Source organism: Microcebus murinus, chromosome X, assembly GCF_040939455.1.
Source record: "Microcebus murinus isolate Inina chromosome X, M.murinus_Inina_mat1.0, whole genome shotgun sequence".
Taxonomy (NCBI): domain Eukaryota; kingdom Metazoa; phylum Chordata; class Mammalia; order Primates; family Cheirogaleidae; genus Microcebus; species Microcebus murinus.
The window spans coordinates 127,410,090-127,428,968 of record NC_134136.1 but is presented as its reverse complement, the minus strand read 5'-3'; the positions used below and the strand labels follow the sequence as shown (position 1 = coordinate 127,428,968).

At 48.3% G+C, this 18,879-nt stretch overlaps 1 protein-coding gene across 1 annotated transcript; it reads right to left on the bottom strand.

Annotated features, from left to right (window-relative positions):
- Nucleotides 1–245: 245 nt before the first annotated feature.
- On the bottom strand, nucleotides 246–10,068 carry PRRG3 (proline rich and Gla domain 3). The gene is made up of 4 exons (XM_012735918.3): nucleotides 10,001–10,068; nucleotides 7,240–7,277; nucleotides 5,998–6,158; nucleotides 246–5,615 (listed from the first exon to the last, which is right to left on the bottom strand). The coding sequence occupies exons 2-4, from the start codon at nucleotides 7,244–7,246 to the stop codon at nucleotides 5,085–5,087; spliced, it is 699 nt and encodes a 232-aa protein (XP_012591372.1). The 5' UTR covers nucleotides 7,247–7,277; nucleotides 10,001–10,068; the 3' UTR covers nucleotides 246–5,084.
- Between the last annotated feature and the right edge of the window lie 8,811 nt (nucleotides 10,069–18,879).

Below are 18,879 nucleotides of genomic sequence, written 5' to 3'. Positions count from 1 at the left end.
GATTTGTGACAGATCTTACTAACCTCATCCCAGGGGGAAGGGTCAGGAGATCATCTTATATAGCACGAGAACAAACTTTAGGACCCAGGGCATCTCTGTTTCCTGCTCCTAAACTGGTTTGGGCTGTTTCCTTATCTACAGTCAGACTTTTGGACAAACCAGATTGACCCAACCATCCATACTCATGGGAGTCTGGGAGTCAGCAGGGATCCAAGATAGATGAGGACAGGATTCAAGCGGATATCATTTGCTCTTTATTATTATTCATTATTTTCTTGTACAGAAAGAGACAAAGTTTAACAGCTAAACTCAACAATTGTAAAAAGAGAGAGAGAGAGAGAAAGGAATCAGAAGCAATTTGCCTCCAGGCCCCAGTGAAATGCTGACATGTTACTGAATGTGGACAAGGTCAACACAGGAATACAGCACAGTTTAAAGTGGTACCAAAATTGCTCCATTTCACAGTAATCATTTCTATAAGCTCAGTTGCACATATCAGGGTTTCCTCTGTCACAAATTCACAATTACAGAGGGAAGCATCATGTGTGTCCAGGCCTGGGAATGTGGCATTTGTCAGGGGAGATGACTGGAAGGTAGAAGCAGCTGGGGATTTGTTGATGCTGAAGGTCTGTGCCAGGGGCAGCTGGGATAGGCACTGTTCAGGGTCAGATGGCAGCACAGTGTGACAACTAGGAGGCGTTGAGCCTGACGGGGTGTGCTATTGGGAGATCTTTGTCAGAGAAATTCCTGCTACAGAGAGACTTGCCGCCCACAGCCTGCAAAAGGGAAAGCTCTCTAAGTTGGGATATCTGGGGGCAAATGATGGGTGCGGCCAGTCTGATAGCAAAGCATCTGCTTGACAGAATATTTAGAAAGATACATAATGTGTGTTACTTTACAAAGCAATCTAGTTCACTAACTATGTTATTCACAGGATAAATAAAGGAGTAGAGTGAAAGGCTGCAATACCCACCATCCCCTCAATGGAGAGAGAACCAGAGATCACCCTGTACATACTAGAAGTGCTGAACCCCAAGCTGAAGGCACAGTGAAGGGATCCTTAATATCTTGAGCCTTTTCTTTGAAAAAAGTACTCGTTTTAAATTGGATTCCTCTTACACAGAAGATCCTGAAAATTGACTAAAGGGAAGAATGTTTTTAACGTAGCAAGAATCCCAGCTAATGTGAATTATCTTAAGTTGTGATTTGCTCTAAGTTCTGAATTAGTGGGCTTCAAATTAATGGGCTTTTACTGTAGTTGCCAGCAGTCTGATTACAGTGCTTTTAAATTAGCTAATTATGGTGATTAGTATCAATAGAGTTCAGTGGGGGAGAATGTGCTTGTTTCTGAACTGGTGAAGTCCTGAAATGGAGCTTCAAATACTTGTCAATCTGAAAAGCCTCCAAGACATGCAGCTTTGCCACCCAACTCTCCATCTCAGCCTTGACCGTGAGAGTCCATAGGAGACTGCGCACTTTTTCAATCCTACAAACACAGAGCCTGGGCGAGGGAGCAGGCCTCTCTCCCTGGTATTTCTCTGTCTCTCGGACAAAAGAACAATTATCTAGAGGCAGTGCTGATTTTTTTTCCCTCTTCTCATAGGATGCCATTTGATTGTCAAAGGATCAACTCTAGCTGGGGAGAGGGGAAGCATCTGGCTCCAACTATTTAACAAAAAGACACTTTTCCTGTCCTGAATTCTTCACATTCAGGCTACCAAAAAGGCAACGTCCAACAAGTCAGGCAGATTCCTGTTTTCCAAAGCACCCTAAGGAGTTCACACTAATGGCAGAGGGACAGGCAGAGAGCAGAGGCCTGGGCCTCCCAGCTCAGACTGCTCAGCATCGAGCCTCCCTCAGCCAGAGTGAAACACAGCTGTGTGGGGTGCATGTGCACACTGGGCACCTGTGCACCCCACTCTTGGGCTTGTGCTTTCGTTTTGAAAACCCAAGGCAATGAGGAGCAGGGGAGGGACAGGATTTTGATTCTTGTTTTAAAAAGCCTTAAAAAGTTTTTGGTTGAAAACAAGGAACAGTCATATTTCAAGGAATTTTTTAAAGCCTTTTCTCTTTTTTAATGAAAAATATCTAAATAACTAACCCCACCATACCCAAAGTCAATAGTCACACATCTTTCCACAAAAAGAAAAAAAATGCCCAGGAGGGCTCAGATTTCTTTCGCTCACAAAATAGGAGCCCAGGCCTAGGGCACTGTGCAAAAAGGGCGTGTAAGCCAGTCCCACAGGGCGGAGACCCACAGAATGGAGCTGCTTCATCTTCTTCCAAAGCCTTTTGTGAGGGGGCAGAAGGTGGTGACTTGGGGGGGGGCTCCAATAGCTAATCTCAGCTTTCCCCACTGAGGGCCCCGTCATAAGGCTGCCCAGCCGCAGGAGGTGACATTCCTTCCTTCAGACTGGATCCCTCCTGGTACAAATATAGCCGCACACTGGCTATTGTTTCAGATAAGCAATGAAAAAAGGCAACGTGCACACGTGTACACACACGCACACATACAAGTCCCAAAACAACAAAAATGTGGCTACTGAAGAGTTAGAACTGTATCAAATCCACATCCATACAAAGACAGAGTTTGAAAAGATATGTACATGGCATTCACACAAGCCAAGTGTTCACCACAGGGGTGATGCCCATCATGTGCTACAAAACCATCCGGGAGACTGTGGCACAAGCCCACCTGGAAGGACACTGTGAAGCACCTGAACCGAAGACCACCGGCCTTAAGGAACTGCCTCTGGTTCTCCCCATGGCCTCTCCCCAGCCCCTGAAGGACACATGCTGCCCTCCACAGGCTAGTCCCCAGGCTTCCACTTCCTACTCTCTCCAGCCACCACCCAGCTTCAAGCTATTGGGGGGATGCAGCAGGGAAGGGCACAACAGATGCCAAAGGCAGAGAGCATCTCTTGGCTCTGATCAGTGAAGCCCATGCCTGGCTCCATGCTAACTGGTGAGCAGATGCATTGGGGTGAGTGTCTTCTCACCAGCTCCCAGGTCACAGTTGGGCACCTGCTCGAGAAAACACTGGAAGAGCTGGGGATGGCCCCAGGTTGCCCAACGTGGCTGAATAGGATGGGCCCCAGCCTCTGTCAGGAAAAAATGGGGGACTTCTAGGCCAAAAATCCCTTTGTGAGGAAGGGCAGGGGAGGGAAGGAGGAAGGAAGGAAAGGTGGAATGCCACTTGGTCAGCCTGTCTGGAGCTTTGCAGGGGGGAGGGGCAAGGGGACAGAAAGTTCAACTGGCAGGTGATTGACTCCCCAGGTGGAGACTCATCAGACGTATATGAAGGGCCTTGGCTAAGACTGGTCCCTTATAACTGACACATTTCCAGAAGAATCTTCCTAAGGGCTTACCTCCCTAGCTCCCTACTACTTCAAGCACCTCACAGGCATTAGGTCCTTCAGCTTCCATGGGCACTGTCAGGTAGGGGGAGGGTGGAAAACTCTGGCTGCAGGGTTGAGCAAGCCATCCAAGCTGGTGGCCTCACTGGGATCAGAACATGAGCCTCCTGACTTGAAGTGCAATTTTGGGCAAGTGCCCAGGCCTGGAGGGGCCTCCAGAAGTCATCTGTGGCCTCAAGAGGGGGCTGCATCAAAGACTGAGTCTCAATGTCTGCCTTGGAGAGCTGTTTAGACAGAAAGAAGCTGTCGACTGAAAGGGGTTTAAATCACTGTGGTTGCCAATGGACCTAGGCTGTGTACTCTTTGGGGCTGCACAAAAATTTGCTACATTTTTTAAAGCACCACGGAGGAAAAATAGTTTGGTGCTAAGGCCAGAGGATGGAGATGGGAATGGGGGGAGGTGGTGTCAACAGAATCTTTCATGCAGTCACTGATAGTTAAATAGCAGGTCACCTCTGCCCTACTGCTGTCTAAAGCCTCACAGAAAACAGGCTGGCAGAGCAAACCTCAGATGGACCTTTGACCCCAGGTCATGGGCTCCCCCACAAAGAAATGTTTAAAAAAGAACACTTTAGGATCTTCTCCTCAGGTGGACACCATCCTTAAGGAGAAATCATCAATCTGAAGTTCAATTTCAATGCACCTATTTACAAAAAGGGAAGTATCCTAAAAGTTCAAAGCCAGAGAGCACAGTGCCAAGGAAGCCAAGCTCAAGCTCCTGTTATCAACCTCACAAGGAGAAAACTTCAGCTCCACCCAGCCTGCATCCCAACCATTGGAAGGCCATGGGCTGCACAGATAGGGCCAGGAGCATCAGTGTGCCCCACAGCAGAGTGCTCCAGGCTGTGAGTGGACTCGTGCCAGTGGATAGTGGTTTTAGCATGGCTGCTGCACAAGTCTGCAGAGGCAAAGTCTGGGGGAGGCAAAGTCACATGGGCCCCTTAGTAAATCCATAGGAAGTAGCTCTGCCATCCAGACCCTGCCCCTCATCCTTCGCATACTCTGTCCTCCTTCTAGGAGTGTGGGGAAGGGGGATGGGGTAGTGTTGCAGATCTGTAAGATGGATTTCACTAGGCCTCCTAGGAATGGCCTTGATTCTAGAGTTTTATTCTGTTGTACTTATTATTTATTTATTTATTTGTCATTACTTTTTAAAAATTTTGTCTGTTTCTCAGTCCTTGTGCCTGCCTTCAAAGTATAAGCAAAGATAGAAAGAACAGAACTGTCAAGGGAGAAGGGTGCTGAAGGGCTGGCCTCTCAGTATCCTCTGTGGCTTAGACTTCTATATGCAGGCCTCCAGCCAGCCCCATAGCCCTAGGCCTGGGCCTGTGGCCATCCTGTCCATAATTGACTCAATGGGTTGATTCCTTTGGCATAAGAGAAGCCAGTCCCTGACAAGAGGACAGGATGGTGCGACTTCAGGGGAGTATTCGGAAGAGCTGGACACTAGGGCCTGTAGCTCTTCCCAAGGGGCTTTGACCATCATGCTCCCTACCCCACCCTCCCTAACTGTCTCTGACAACTGACTTCCTAATACTCCATGGTTAGGGAATTATTTGGCAACAAGGAGGCTAAGGCTGCTTTGTGGTGGCACAGTCTTCCAAAAGTTAAGAAGAAAATAGGAGGTCTCTGAAAGAGGCGTTCATACAGGATGGGACACACATCCTACTACTTGTCTATGCCAGGGTTGGCGGCCACTATCTCCTCATACTTTGGGGGCGGGTCACTGTAAGAGACACTGGCCTCCTCACTGCTGCTCTCCCGGGGCGCAGTCACCTCCTCATAGGAGGGGGGAGGGGTGGCACTGGATAGTCTTGAGAGGGAGAGCTCAGGGAGGTAGAAGGTGCTCTCAAGCTGCACTGTGGTTCTGCACCCCCGGCTAGACCCCAGCACCACCTGGGCATTGCTGCTCCCTGCCTCACGGTGCCCAGAGGACTCCCCCTGGCTGTGCACAGTGCCTCGGTACACCATGACCCGGGGGAGGCTGTGCCCGGCGCGACTGGCTAGGTACCGGTTCTGAGCATAGGAGGGATGGTGACGGGTTGCTTTCTGCAGCTGGCACCTCCAGATGATGAACAAGGCTATGACAATCAGCAACGCCACGCCCAGAAGGGGCACCACCACGTACATGGCATCTGAGCTCTGTGAGGGGTCTCGCACTGAGTAGACAGCATTTGGGTACCCCTTCCAGAACTCCATCTGCAAAAGAAGAAGCACCACTTACCAGACATTCACACTCCAGACGGACCTCAGAGGCCTTCAGCAAGGCTGTATCATGTTGGACAAAGCCCATGGCTGCTTCCCACCCTTCCCCATCTGACTGGCCTTGGAGACCTAGCAGCAGAGAAGCTGTGGAATGCACCAAGGACAAAGGACAACGCTTCCAAGTGAAGAGGCCCCCCAAGAGTTAAGCGCTGGGAATGTAAGCACATTTTTGTGTTCCTCTATGGCCCTGTGGCCATGCCTTAGGCTGGGTGGCTTCCCTTCCCCTGCTTCTGATCTACCTGAGACACCAGGGTCTGCTCTCATTATTATTGAGGCCACTCCTACCCCCAGAAGCCAGCCCCAGGGCAGTACATGCCGTTTTCTCTTTGTTCTCAAACACCTCCTTGACCTCCTCGTAGCTGCAGATCTCCTCCATGCACTCGCGCTCGATGGTGCCCTGGCGCAGCTCCTCCAGGAACTCATTGGCACGAGGGAACCGTTTCAGGACTGAGTGGGCATTCTTGGCCTCCAGAAACACTGAAGAGAGAGCTGTACTGAGGCCTGGAATGGCCTTCTATCCAGGCCCAGTCCAGGCATGAAGCATAATCATGGGGAGAAACAAGGCAAAGTGAGCAGGCAAGATGCCAGGCTCCCAAACAAGGGATAGAAAGGCTGATTTCCTGTGGCACCATACATTCCCATCTAGAATACCATGGACCCAACAAGGCCCCTGGTTCTATAGAGGAAAATGGGAACCAACTAAGAGAGAAGTACATGGTGCACAGGGAAAAGAAAGAATAAGAATTTTGAGTATTGTAGTCATCGGTGAATAAATAACCAATATCTTCTTCATCACCTTGAAAAGAGAAAGTCAGAGCCCTTGTTGTGAGAATGTATTCCTCTTTGAGGCTGATGCTGGTGAGATTGTTACCAAATAATCCCATAAAACTCTACCAGGGTGGCATCCCTCCACCTGAACTGGCCACCTATGCTACTAGATCGCCTGGCATCAGGAGTCTTGCTCAAGACAGTCTAGTACCAAGCCAGGCTGGGCTAGATCAGGAGACTGGGCACACATAAACCTGAGAGTCCTCTGGGAATGGGAGGTAGAAGGGTCTGGATGGGGAGTCTAAGCCTTTGGAGATTGGGCACAGACCCCTCCTGCAAAAATGCCTTTGGGTGGTAGCCACATCTCCATGCAAAGGGAGAACCCCAACTCCAGCTGGGCTGAGCAGCGTGACGTGAATCATGCACCCACACAAGCCTGAGCCAAAACTTTAGAGGATGAAAGAAGAGGTGATATTTGCTTTGGTGTTTATCTAGAAGTGGGCCTTCCTAGTTCCCATGTCAGGCAATTGCCCTTGGTGCCCTGGCTGGTAGGTCTTTGCCTGTCACGTTAGTGTCTCTCTAGCAACCCGGGGAAGTACATCCAGCACGTGCTCCAGGAGGGAGCCAGAATTGAGAAGGCAAAGCAGCTGCTCAGCCCATTGTATAATGGCCTCAGGGCCACCCCGGGGACAGGCAAGCTGGGAAAGACTTGAAAGATGAGCATGCGCCTTTCCCATGGGCCCCTGGGTATAGCCCTCCACCACTCCACCTGGGCCTGGAAAAAACTCACCTGCCATGATGCTCCCTCAGCTCCAGGGGCTCACTTGCCTGGCAAAGGAGAAAAGCAAAGTTGTGGTGAAATCACTCCCAGAAACCTGCAGGGTACCCTTTTGGCCCCGGGATGTGACCTCCTGCCCCCACCCCCCGCCAAGCCTGGTCAAAAGGTCCAACCAGGGCCCCTTGCACTGCAGCACCCTCTATGCAGCACTCAGCTCCTACTGCTTCTCATGCTCCCCCCAAACTCATCTCCAGAGCCCCCCAAGGCCCCCAGCAGAGCCCAAAGCAAACCTTTCAGCTATGACCCCCCAAGAACACATTCAGAGCATCTAGAAGATCTAAGGGTTGGCCTTTTTCTTAAAAAAAAAGGAAAACTATAGGCTTAGGCTCTTCCTTCCTTGCTCCCCTCAGTGAATATTTGCACCTTTGAATTGAAAAGGCCCTCAGAGTTAGATGAGGAAATGATCCCAGAGATGCAGGGACTCGAGCAAGGTTAAGCAAAACAACAGTTACAGAGGCAGAACCTGAATTGGGAACTAATTTTGATCACCATGGCAAGTCGCAGATACCTCTAATGACAAGCATGTTCCCCTGAACACAAAGCTTAAGGCAGGAACAACAACCATCTCAGATGCCATGACCTGGTTGAGACTAGCCTCCAAGAACTTTCTGTGGACACATGTCCTGCAGGGTCAGACTCTCCATGTACAACACAGTTGCATTGATGAGATCCCTGGGCATACCCATTAGGCCCAAACCTAGATGACCAGCTGGGCTCATCTTCACCTGACAGGGAGGCAGATACCTGGAATATTCTGGAACCAGGTTTCTCTCCTCTTTTTGCATTAAAGACCACCACAGCAGAGTACCAAGACATGGATTTATATTATCAACACTAAGATGCTAACTGGAAGAGTTGGCTCTAATGTGAGCTACTGTCCAAAGGCCTTCCTCCTGCTAAGGAGCTATCCAGCCAGTACATAAACTGTGGGCACAGCACATTGCTCCTCCTGCCCCTGCCCATAACACACACACCCACTCACACACATATTCCAGAGCACCAGCCAAGCTGTCCACATCTGGGAACAATCACCCCACTGCTTCCCTCTCCAAGCAGAAGCTCTGGTTTTATGACTAACTGGATGCAAGACACGTGAACCATGTAACCCTTTGTGTGCCCCTTTTGGCCTGTGCTGCCAGGAAGTTCAGCATTAGCATTGCCAGTCAAGCACAGGCACCCTGGCAACCCAGCTGTTGAGCACATATGCTTATCTCCTGTGATGAGATATACAGTTTTCTATTTATGTTTTCAGAATCTTATCGTGAATTTATATGTATTCTAATCCTTCCAGCAAACAGATAGGATATAAATCATAAATTTAAAACTAAAGGAAAAACAACAAATCTAACATTCATCTGTGGAAACACCATGTCAAGAGTCATTCTCTTTTGAACCCCACAACAACCTCACCCAAAACTATCAACATGTGAATTTGTCAACAGATGGGCCTGCACTGTGAGAAAATTGGCCTCATTGTTTATCAGAGCAAAGATGGAATATTATCTCCAAATTCTACTTCCATCATGGCTCTCTGAGGTTCATATAGTGAGGACATGGAGGGTTTTTTTGATTGAAGAAAAATGGAACTGTTGTATCTGGTTTGAAAATAATCAGGAAAGGCTTTACTAATAAGAGAAGAGAGAAAAATATGTTTCATTGCTTATCGAAGAGAACTGCAGTGTTTTTAAAAATTTTATGTGGAAAAATTACATAACAAGTTACATATAGCCACCTTTTGTCCCAAACACACCCAACATTGGTGCATGCACACCCACACCTATTATGTGTGTTATCCTGACACACTTGCTTAAAGTCCTTAGTTCATTTTTAGGCTTCAAACGAGCCAGGAAGTCCCCTAAACAGCTCCACTGGCAATTCTGTGGCCACCATCACTGCTGCTGCGGCCTCCCATGAGGCCTTCTACTACCCCCAAAATTTAGCGCCTGCTTCTTCCCCTATAAATACACCATCAATAGGCAGTTACTATGGCAACAGTGAGGAAGCGAGCTTGAGGGCTCCAGGACAGGGAATGATACTGCAGTCACGCATGTATATGTCCCTCCTGCCTCTGGTGGCTACTGTAAAGCTGACTGTAGGCTGAAGGAATTTTTAACCCACTCCCCACAGGAACACAGCTGAATCCTGGCAGCCTGGAGAGGAAGGAAGGAGGGGAACTGGCCACCACAAAGACCTTCCTCGACCCCACCCCAGGCTGAAGCTTCTGAATCACAGCACTCTGAGCACGGCTCCCAAAGTCCCTCGCATGAAGCCTGGTGGCCACCAGTGCACCCGGGGTCCCAAGCCATGGCCTCCAAACCACTTCTCTGAACCCTAGCCCTTTTTATTTCTGTCACTCAGAACTGATCACCAAGAAAGGGTTCTGTGATCTACAAATCTCATGACTCATCGACCCACCCAGTGACAAGGCAGCGCCCAAATGAGGCTGAAACTCTGGGGCCCCCTTGTCCCCTTCCATTCATGACAGCACTGAGAGTGCCTGTCCTCGCCCACCTTTGCCGGACACCAGCTAACTGCCCAGGAACTACTGCTTCTGGCCCAGCAACACTTCTCCCGGGCTGCTCAAGACCCCCAACACCTTGGCCCGGCCAAGACTCCAGATCCCCCCTCCCCAACAGTGCCAGAGCCCAGCTCGGCGGCCCTGGACACCGAACCATGCCCTCGGGGCTGGTGCGCCCAACCCAAGCGGCCTCACCGTTCTCCGGGCCCAGGAGGCGGCCGCCCTGTTTGCGCACACAGCCCGCTACCTCTCTGCTGCGCCTCTTCCAGCAGGGCCCCTGTCCCCGCCCACCTGCTCCCAGTCGGCCAAGCCCCCCGGCCCAGCCCAGCGGTCTCCTCCCTCCCGCCCTCCCCGCGCTGCTGTCCTCCCGCAGCCCCGGGCGCCCTGTAGCCCGCCGGGCCAAGGCCGAAATGCCCCTGAAGCCCCCGCCCCTAGCAGCCTGGTGCCCAGGCCCTGCCCATTACCTCGGCACCCCCCTGCCTGCCCCTGCTCTCCTCTGGGGGCTGCTCCGCTGCCCACCCCACACACCCCGCCGAGCCAGATTTGGCCTCGCGCCCCGAGCCTCGCGCCACGACCCCAGTGCTCCGATCGCCAGGCCGCGATCTTCGCACTGCCCTGCGCAGAGGGCCGCCGGGCCGGCGGGCCAAGGAGTGGAAGGAGGAGTGGGGGCGACCAGAGCGGGCCGAGGGGATTGGGAGAGTGGGCTGGCAAGCTGGGCCGGAGGGGCGGCGGCGCGCACCGAGCACTGCGCGCCCGCGCCCCACTCCGCCGGCGCCGCCCCTGCCCCCGCCCGTGCCGCCGGGGGGCGGGGCCTAGCCGGCGGGCGGGGGACATGCAGGGGACCTTGGCCACCGCACCGGCCCAGTAGTGACCCGGGATGCGGCCCCTCTGGAGACCTGGCGCAGCAGCGGGCTCAGGCGGCCGCTCCCAAGGCCAAGCGTCCCCGCGCAGCCCAACCCCCCTTCTATGCCAACCTGGGCTTACCTGCCATTCTTGCCGGCTGGGCCCCGGGTGCCCTCCAAGAAGACAGGGACGCAGGCCAGTAGCCTGGGCCCGCCTTTTCAGGGCCCCACCGGTATTGCAGAAGAAAGGCTGGGTCGAGGCTGCCTTTGGGCAATGACTGAGTGACCTTGGCTTCCTCACTTACCTCCCCTCACCCTGCCTTGGGAATTCAGGCTTCTCTGCTGTAAAATCTGAGAAATGGGGAGAATCCTTCCTCCCTTGCAGGGCTGTGGCGAGATGAAAGAGAAGATGGGCTTGGGAGACCCTCAGGTGCAGAAAGGGGACAGGAAGGAATCATCTGGGACTGCAAAGAGGGCTAGATGGGGGCCTCCTTCGGAGGCCTCTCTGTGGGAGGTGCAGCATGGTAGGACCAGACACTGGTAGCAGAGATGACACTAGTTTAGGAGGAACCACATGACAAGGACGAGGTTGACTGTAAGAGAGGGGTAAGGCAGTTCCTGAGGGCGCTCATATTCTAGGTCTGAGAAAGCCTCAGAGAGGAGGGGCCTGGTGTGCCCTGCTGGGTCGTCAGCGCTCTTCTTCAAACTCTGCACCTCTAGAGCCCACCCAGCACTGGGATTCGCTTCCGCCCCCTCTTCCCCTTAGCGCAAGTGGTGCCTTTGATAGGAATGAGCCTGAGAAGGTGTCCCTGGAACCACCCCCACTTCCATCCCAGGTGGAGTTACTCAACCTGCCCCAGCTACCAGGGGCTAAGCTCCCCACTGCCCTGGTCCCTGCCCTTCTACCCCCTATGTCCCCCAAGGTGCTTTCCCTTCCATTTCAGCCCCTGTTCTCTGAATTCTTCCCTGGCATGCTGGCTGTCCTAGGCTGCAAGAGTCTGTGGCACTCCACACATTGAAAGCAGGGAGGGCCACACCCCAGGCCTGTGGGACAGGGTTCCACAGAAAATAACCAAGATCACCTGAGGATGAGAATGGGGCTCCTTTGGTGCCTAAAGGACTGAGTATGTTTTCGAGGGAACCCCAATTCAGGGGGAGAGAGCTGGGGTCATGACTGGTGGGGGAACAGGTTGGGGCTCTTCTGGGGCTAACCTCCCGAGTTTGCTAGCGCACCAGCATGTTCCCATCCTGATCTCAACAGCCATAGACCCTCGCGCACACAACCGTTGAAAGCATACCCATTCCAGAATGCCCGTAGGGGTCTACGCACCCCCTCTTGAGCTTCTGGCTCAAACAACACCAGCCAACTTCTAGTTCCCTGTCTGCCTGGAATGCCTTTCCTCCCACCATGAGCCTGGTGCTCTTGCATTCATTCTTCCCACACAGTGCAGAGACTGGGAACATGGAGGCCTCTGGGGATGGCAAGGGATGGGAAGGGGAAAGAGCACTGCCTCTGGAGCATAGTGCAGTCTCAGCAGTACCACATAGTGGCTCTATGATCTTCAGCAAGTGACTTAACCTCTCTGCATCTCAATTCTCTTATCTGTCCAATGGGAATGATGCTAACAGGGTAAAGGAGGGAATCTTGCAGTGTGCCTGGTGCTTAAGTGTGAGCTGCACTGCGTTCACGGGGTTGCACACGTAGGTTGCAAGAGTGTCTCCTCTTTGGGGGTCAGGGACCTGTCTCTTCCTATGTCCCTAGCATCTGACACAGAGCCTCATTGGTAGAGGTGCTCACTAGATCCTTGTAGAGCTGAGGCTAGAGGTGCCTGAGGTGAGGAGGTGGAGAGAGTTAGCTTTCAACATACAACCTCAATGTCCCCAGCACCAACAGTAGCTCTAGCTCCCGCTTCCTTCCTGTGGAGTGCCTGAGTCTTGGGACATCAGCTTCCCCAGACTCTTTGGCTTCCTTAAGGGCTTTCTAACTCCCCACAGCATGGCTCCAAGCACTCCTGGGGACTGGCAGGGGAGGGCTGCAGCCGTCCCTCCATCCCTCCTGCCACGTGATTTTAGATCTTGGTCTTAACAATGCTCCCTGAAGCAGTTTAGGAAGGGCTTGTCCATTGGATTCACTGCCTGGGCCAGACACTGAGCAGTTTAGTGTCTTCAAGTGGCTTTCCTTTCCAACCAAATTGCAATGACTTTAGCTTCCCCTTAGGCTACTGGCACAGCTCAGACTCTCATCATATAAATGAACCTTCATCCCTCTCCCCACCTCCATCACAGCCAACATTCACCCTTCTTTTACCTCTGCATTGGTGAGCTCTCCAAACACAGTTTGGCACATCATAAACACCCCTGTTTTCTGAGTGCCTGTAATGTGTGAGGCACTGAATTAACGGTTTTGGGAGGACACAGCTCCAAGAGTTCATGCTATAGTTGCTAAAAGAAAAATTAAGACGGCAAAAGGCAGATCATAATTCAGCAAAAATTCCCAACATGATGCAAGAGGACAGACCTTCCATCCAGAAATTGATCTGACTTCTAACCTGTCTCCATTTCTCTTCCAGATCCCATTCAGAAAAGCCAGCTTTGTGGGTGTATGACCAGTGGGGTCAGATAGGATCCCGTGCTTAAAATGGCTGAGTATACTTTGTTCAAGACCTTGATGTCACCATCTTAATGTTTTCAAATAAGAGACCTTTGTTTTCATTCTACCTGAGCTACACAAAGTATGTACATGATCCTGCCTATGGGTGACATTTCCAACACCCCAATCCTATTCCAGGGTATAGGATTGTCAACCACCCACCACTCCTCTGACTCCTCACCTTCTTCACTCTGCAAGCCAGGGCCAGTCCCTCCTATCCTCATGTCTCAACTCCATCAATTCATCTCTTGCCCTCACATGGCCTCTCCCAACCCCATCCCTGCACCTCATCCTTTGGCTGAGATGAGTGCCCTCTGCCAGCCTCATTCACTCTTTCCCTGACACTCATCCATACCAGAATTGAACCTTCTCTGAGTTCTACTACCTCTTCATCCCCTTATGTCCTTACCCTCACTAACAGTGACCCTTGCCCTATAAGTGCCTCACTCCATCCCTGCACACTGATTAACCAATCGGGTGTTAGGGGCTGACTTGTGTCCTCCAGAATTCATATGTTGAAGCCCTAACCCCCAGAACCTCAGAATGTGACAGTATTTGGAGATAGAGATCTTAAAGAGGTAATTATTAATAAAACAAAATGATATAATTAGGGTGGATCCTAATCCAATAGGACTGGTGTCCTTATAAGAAGAGAAGATGAGGACACAGACACCCACAGAGGGACAGCCATGTGAGGACACAGGGCAAAGGTGACCATCTACAAGCCAAGGAGAGGCCTCAGGAGGAATCAACCTTGATGACAACTTGATCTTGGACTTCTTGCCTCCAGAACTGGGAGAGAATACATTGCTGTCGTTTAACCCCAATTTTCCCAGCCTATGGTACTTTGTCAAACAAAACCAGCAGCCTGAGCAAACTCATATATCAGGTATTTCCTCAGTGATATTATGTGGCAGGGGCTGTTCTAGGATCTGGGATTACAGAAGCCAACAAACTAAACAAAAACTCCTACCTTCTTGGATATTGGACAAAAAAGCAGGAGTCAAAGATACAAGCTGCTGGATGATGACTGGTGCTGTGGGGAAAATGAAGCAGAGATTTGAAATAAGGCAGTCAGGGAAGGCTCCACAATGAGGATGGCATTTGAGTCAAGACTCAAAGGAGGTGAGGGGCCATCCTGTTCCGGGTCAACAGATCCACAGTGCAAGAGCTATGGGAGCAGAGGCAACCCTGGTGTATTCTGGGGTCAGCCAGGAGGCTGGTGTGCTAAAGGGTGAGCAACAGAGGAGAGTGGTAGGGGATAGGGTCAGAGAGATCAAGATGGGGGTGACGAGGAGTCGTGCAAAATGATGTGGAAGGTTCTGAGTTAAGGGGTACTGTGGCCTAATTTCCTTTTTGTTTGTTTGTTTGTTTTTTATTTCGGCATATTATGGGGGTACAAATTTTAAGGTTTCAATAAATGCCCATTCCACCCTCCCCTCACAAGTCTGAGTCTCCATCATGATGATCCCCCAGATGGTGCACATCTCACTCATTATGTATGTATATACCCGCCCCCCTCCCCCCTCCCACCTGCCCAATACCCTATTACTGTAGGACCTATGTGACCACTTAGGTGCTGTTCAGTTAATACCAATTTGGTGGTGAGTATATGTGGTGCTTGTTTTTCCATTCTGGGGAAAATTCACTTAGTAGTATGGGTTCCAGCTCTAACTAGGAAAATATAAGATGTGCTATATCACCGTTGTTTCTTAGAGCTGAATAGTACTCCATGGTATACATATACCACATTTTATTAATCCACTCTTGGATTGATGGGCACTTGGGCTGTTTCCACAGCCTTGCAATTATGAATTGTGCTGCTATAAACATTCTAGTGCAGGTGTCTTTTTTGTAGAGTGTCATTGGATCTTTTGGGTAGATGCCCAGGAATGGGATTGCTGGATCAAATGGTAGATTCGCTTGTATCACTTTAAGGTATCTCCATATTGCTTTCCACAGAGGTTGAACTAGTTTACAGTCGCAACAGCAGTGTAGGAGTGTTCCTCTCTCTCCGTATCCACACCAGCATTTATTGTTTGGAGACTTTTTGATAAAGGCCATTCTCACTGGAGTTAAGTGATATCTCACTGTGGTTTTGATTTGCATTTCCCTGATGATTAGAGATGTTGAGCATTTTTTCATATGTTTGTTGGCCATTCTTCTGTCTTCTTTAGAAAACTTTCTGTTCAAGTCCTTTGCTCACTTTTTAATAGGATTATTTGATTTTTTCTTGCTGATTTTTGTGAGTTCTAAGTATATTCTAGTTATCAGTCCCTTATCGGATGCATAGGATGCAAAAATTTTCTCCCATTCTGTAGGTTGTCTGTTTAATTTCATGACTATTACTTTGGCTGTGCAGAAGCTTTGTAGTTTGATCATGTCCCATTTATTTATTTTTGTTGCTGCTGTGATTGCCTTTGGGGACTTCTTCACAAACTCTTTGCCTAGGCCGATGTCTAGGAGAGTGTTTCCAACTTTTTCCTCTAGAATTCTAATAGTTTCATACCTTAGGGTTAAGTCTGTTATCCAGCGTGAGTTGATTTTTGTGAGAGGTGAAAGGTGTGGGTCCTGCTTTAGCCTTCTACAGGTGGCTATCCAGTTTTCCCAGCACCATTTATTGAAAAGGGATTCTTTTCCCCAGCGTATGTTGTTGTCTGCTTTGTCAAAGATTAGATGGCTATATGAGGATGGTTTTATATCAGGATTCCTACATCTGTTCCACTGGTCAATATTCCTGTTTTTGTGCCAATATCGTATTGTTTTAATTACTACAGCTTTATAGTACAGTTTGATATCTGGCATATTAATGCCTCCCATTTTGTTTTTGTTGCCTAAAATTACTTTTGATATTCAGGGCCTTCTTTGGTTCCATACAAAGCACAAAATGATATTTTCTATATCTGTGAAGAATGCTGTTGGGATTTTAATAGGTACTGCATTGAATCTGTAGATCAGTTTGGGTAGTATAGACATTTTGATGATGTTGAGTCTGCTGATCCACGAGCATGGTATGGATTTCCACCTGTTTACATCCTCTGCTATTTCCTTCCTCAGTGTTTCATAGTTCTCCCTGTAGAGGTCTTTTACCTCCTTGGTTAAGTATATTCCTAGGTACTTTAATTTCTTTGTTGCTATTGTGAAGGGAATTGAGTCTTTGATTTGGTTCTCAATTAGATTGTTATTGGCATATATGAATGCCTCTGATTTTTGTGTGTTGATTTTGTATCCTGAGATTTTACTAAATTCATTGATCAGTTCCAGGAGTTTCTTGGTTGAATCTTTGTGGTTTTCTAGATATAATATCATATCATCAGCAAACAGTGAAAGTTTGATCTCTTCTGCCCCTATTTGGATACCTTTGATTCCATTTTCCTGTCTGATTGCTGTAGCCAAGATTTCCAGCACTATACTGAACAGAAGTGGAGATAGTGGGCAGCCTTGTCTGGTTCTAGTTCTAAGTGGGAATGATTTCAATTTTTCCCCATTCAGTAAGATGTTGGCTATGGGTGTGTCATATATGGCTTTAATCATTTTTTGGTATATCCCTTCTATGCCTATTTTCTTAAGTGTTCGCATCATAAAAGGGTGTTCAATTTTGTCAAAAGCTTTTTCTGCATCTATTGAAAGAATCATGTGGTCTTTGTTTTTGCTTCTGTTTATGTGGTGAATTGCATTTATAGATTTACGTATGTTGAACCATCCCTGCATCCCTGGGATGAAGCCCACTTGGTCGTGATGGATTATTTATTTATAAGCGTCTGGATTCAGTTAGTTTAGGTTTTGTTGAAAATTTTGCATCTATATTCATTAGGGATATTGGTCTGTAGTTTTCTTTTTTTGTTGCATCCTTTCCTGGTTTTGGTATCAGAGTAATAATTGCTTCATAAAAGGTGTCGGGGAGGTTTCCGTTCTTCTCGATGTTGTGGAAGAGTTTCTGCAAGATAGGTACTAGTTCTTCTTTGTAAGTGTTGTAAAATTCGGGTATGAAGCCATCTGGACCAGGACTTTTCTTGGTAGGGAGATTTTTAATTGCTGTTTCTATTTCAGCTGTTGAGATTGGTCTGTTCAGGGAATCTATTTCTTCCAGGTTGAGCCTAGGGAGGCTGTGTGTTTGTAGAAATTTGTCCATTTCCTCTACATTTTCCAGTTTGTGTGCATAAAGATTTTTGTAATATTCATAAATTATATCTTGTATCTCTTTGGGATCAGTTGTGATCTCTCCTTTTTTGTTCCTGATGGAGCTTATTAGAGATTTCTCTTTTCTGCTTTTTGTTAGCTTAGGCAATGGTGTGTCAATTTTGTTTATTTTTTCAAAGAACCAACATTTTGTTTTATTAATCTCCTGAATAGCTTCCCTGTTTTCAATTCCGTTTAGTTCTGATTTGATCTTGTTGATTTCACTTCTTCTGCTGGGTTTGGGGTTGGTCTGTTCTTCTTTTTCCAGCTCTTTGAGTCGTTCTGTTAGATTGTCTATTGGTGATCTTTTTGTCTTTTGGTTATAGGCATTTAAGGAGATAAACTTTCCTCTCAGAACTGGTTTAGCTGTGTCCCAGAGGATTTGATAACTTGTCTCTCCATTGTCGTTTTCTTCATACAATTTTTTTATTTCAATCTTGATTTCTTCATTTATGAAGTAATCATTTAGTAGGAGGTTGTTTAATTTCCATGTTTTTGTGTAGAAATGTGAGTTTCTGTTAGGGTTGATTTCTAGTTTTATTCCACTGTGATCTGAGAAGGTACATGGTATGATTTCTATTTTTTTTAATTGCTTGAGATTTACTTTGTGTCCTAGGATATGGTTAATCTTAGAGAATGTCCCGTGAGCTGATGAGAAGAACGTATATTGAGTGGATTTTGGGTAGAATGTCCTGTAAATGTCAGTCAGTCCCAATTGTTGTATAGTTTTATTTAAGTCCATCATTTCTTTATTAATTTTCTGTTTGGAGGATCTGTCTTGTACTGTCAGTGGGGTGTTGAAATCTCCGGTAATTATGGAGTTGCTATTAATCCATTTGCTTAGATCCAGTAAAGTTTGCTTTCTGAACTGGGTGCACCTAAGTTGGGTGCATATATATTTAAAATTGTTATCTCTTCTTGTTGAACTGTGCCCTTCACCATTATATAATGACCCTCTTTGTCTTTCACTACTTTTGTTGCTTTAAAAACTAAATCATCTGAAATTAGAACTGCCACGCCAGCCTTCTTTTGGCTTCCACTTGCCTGGAATACTGATCTCCACCCTTTTACTTTTAGTCTATATGCATCCTTGCAGGTTAGATGTGTTTCCTGAAGACAGCATATACTTGGCCTGTATTTTCTTATCCATTCAGCCAGCCTATGTCTCTTGAGTGGAGAGTTTAAGCCATTCACACTTATTGAGAGAACTGATAGGTAAAGTAGATTACTCTTCATTCTGTTAGATTGGATGTTGTTGCTGTGATTTCTCTCTTGAGCCATTGTAATATCTGGCCTTTAATCTTTGGGTTTGGATTGTTTTTATATTCGTGAGTTTTTATTATATTGTTCCGTGCATAACAATGTTTTAAGTACTTCCTGTAGGGCTGGTCTTGTCTTGGTGT

Coding starts and splice junctions, on each gene's coding strand:
- PRRG3 (XM_012735918.3), bottom strand. Junction 5,616..5,997: donor TTGAGAACAAAGAGAAAACG/GCATGTACTGCC, acceptor CTTCTTTTGCAG/ATGGAGTTCTGGAAGGGGTA.